The sequence below is a fragment of the Panthera uncia genome (genome assembly GCF_023721935.1).
Source record: "Panthera uncia isolate 11264 chromosome C1 unlocalized genomic scaffold, Puncia_PCG_1.0 HiC_scaffold_3, whole genome shotgun sequence".
NCBI classification, from domain to species: Eukaryota; Metazoa; Chordata; class Mammalia; order Carnivora; family Felidae; genus Panthera; species Panthera uncia.
Genome location: NW_026057584.1, coordinates 111915619 through 111917300, shown reverse-complemented (window position 1 = coordinate 111917300; position 1682 = coordinate 111915619). Strand labels below are relative to the sequence as shown.

At 48.5% G+C, this 1682-nt stretch overlaps 1 protein-coding gene across 1 annotated transcript; it reads left to right on the top strand.

Annotated features, from left to right (window-relative positions):
• Positions 1-938: 938 nt before the first annotated feature.
• LOC125911454 (late cornified envelope protein 1F-like) lies at positions 939-1307 on the top strand. Its single transcript, XM_049615309.1, has one exon. The coding sequence runs from the start codon at positions 939-941 to the stop codon at positions 1305-1307; it is 369 nt and encodes a 122-aa protein (XP_049471266.1).
• Positions 1308-1682: the final 375 nt, after the last annotated feature.

Genomic DNA, 1682 nt, shown 5'->3' with positions numbered 1-1682 from the left:
ATGGCAGTGTCTTTGTGTTAAAACCAAACTGAGCTCTAGCTGGGAGGGCTGTCAGGTCAGAGAGAATGAAAGTGCTGGCCATCAGGCTCCACTAGAATTGCTTTCACAAGAGGATGTCACTTTTGAGAGTAAAATCTTAAATTGTGACTCTTTGCAAAGTTCAGCTGGGAATAGTAGTTCTCAACTGACAGAGAAAGGGCTAATCAGAGGATATTTGGGGCAGTTCTAAAACCTACATACCTATGGATCTGAGATGAAATTGGGGTCTGCTTAAGAAGTCAGACACACCAAGCTGAGACTCACTGTGCCAAGATATAGTGAGAGGCCTTGGGTGTGCTGGAAATGCCAGAACATCAGACTGGAGCTGGGGTGTCCAAGTTTGAATCTCCCACCTCCACAAACATACCATTCTTTAGCTATCTCAGTAAGAAAGTGAGCCAGTGAGACCAGTCAGCCTCCCAGATCATTTCTATCAGCATGTCCAATTCCTTACAGAACAAAACCTTCGATAAAGTTATGATCCTTAATTGCTTTCTTCAAGACAATATTTACATTCTGATCTGGTTTCCAGACTGGACAATTTGAGACTTCTGGTTGACAAGATGGGAGAAATTACCACCTTCACTTATCAGATAATTAATCATAGTAGATTTTCTTCTTACTGGTTTTTGCCTCTGTTTCCTTTTTTTGTGAAATACAGAATAATCCCTGCCTACCTCAAACAGAAATTATGACTCAAGGGAGGTAGTGTGAGAGCATTTGCCTAACCACTAGAAATAATGAAAATTCCAGTGTTGAATTATCAACAACTCCATTTAAAATGTTAAAAATAAAGGCTCTAGAAATGATACTGAGAACAGGAAGGGGTGGGGTGGGGGGCTCTGTGTCCTGGGTCTGACTGTGTGACTCTTCCTCAGCTCCTGACCCCTCCTGCCGAGATGTCCTGCCAGCAAAACCAGCAACAGTGCCAGCCTCCTCCCAAGTGTCCCCCCAAGTGTCCTGCCCCCAAGTGCCCCCCCAAGTGTCCTCCAGTCTCTTCCTGCTGCAATGTCAGTTCTGGGGGCTGCTGTGGCTCCAGCTCTGGGGGCAGGGGCTGTTGTAGCTCTGGGGGTGGTGGCTGCTGTAGCTCTGGGGGTGGTGGCTGCTGTCTGAGCCACCACAGGCGACGCAGGTCCCACCGCCACAGGCACCAGAGCTCTGACTGCTGCAGCCAGCCCTCAGGGGGCTCTGGATGCTGCAGCCAGCCCTCGGGGGGCTCCTGCTGCTGTGGAGGGAGCAGCGGTCAGTCATCTGGAGGCTGCTGCTGACATGGACCCTGCCTGAGCCAAGAAGAGCAGACTTGGAAGCAACGAACTGCTGAGAACGTCATCTTTCTCCTCCTAGGCCTAACTCAGAGTCTGAGAGGTCCCAGAGAAGACTCTGAACTTGCAAAGACAAGATGACTTCTGTGGGGTTTAGAAATCAACTGTCTCCTACTCCCCCATCTTTTGGCCTTGGATTTCATCCCCATGTCAAAGTAACTCATGTTGTACCTTATTCCACAGTGCTCTCTGGCTGATGTAAAACAATAAAATCAGGAATCTGCTCAGCATGTTGTTCTGAAAGGACCATTTCTTTCCTGGATTATCATTGTTCTCCTCCACCCTGTCCTCTGTTGGTAGTGGCCTTGGAACCTCAGGGGC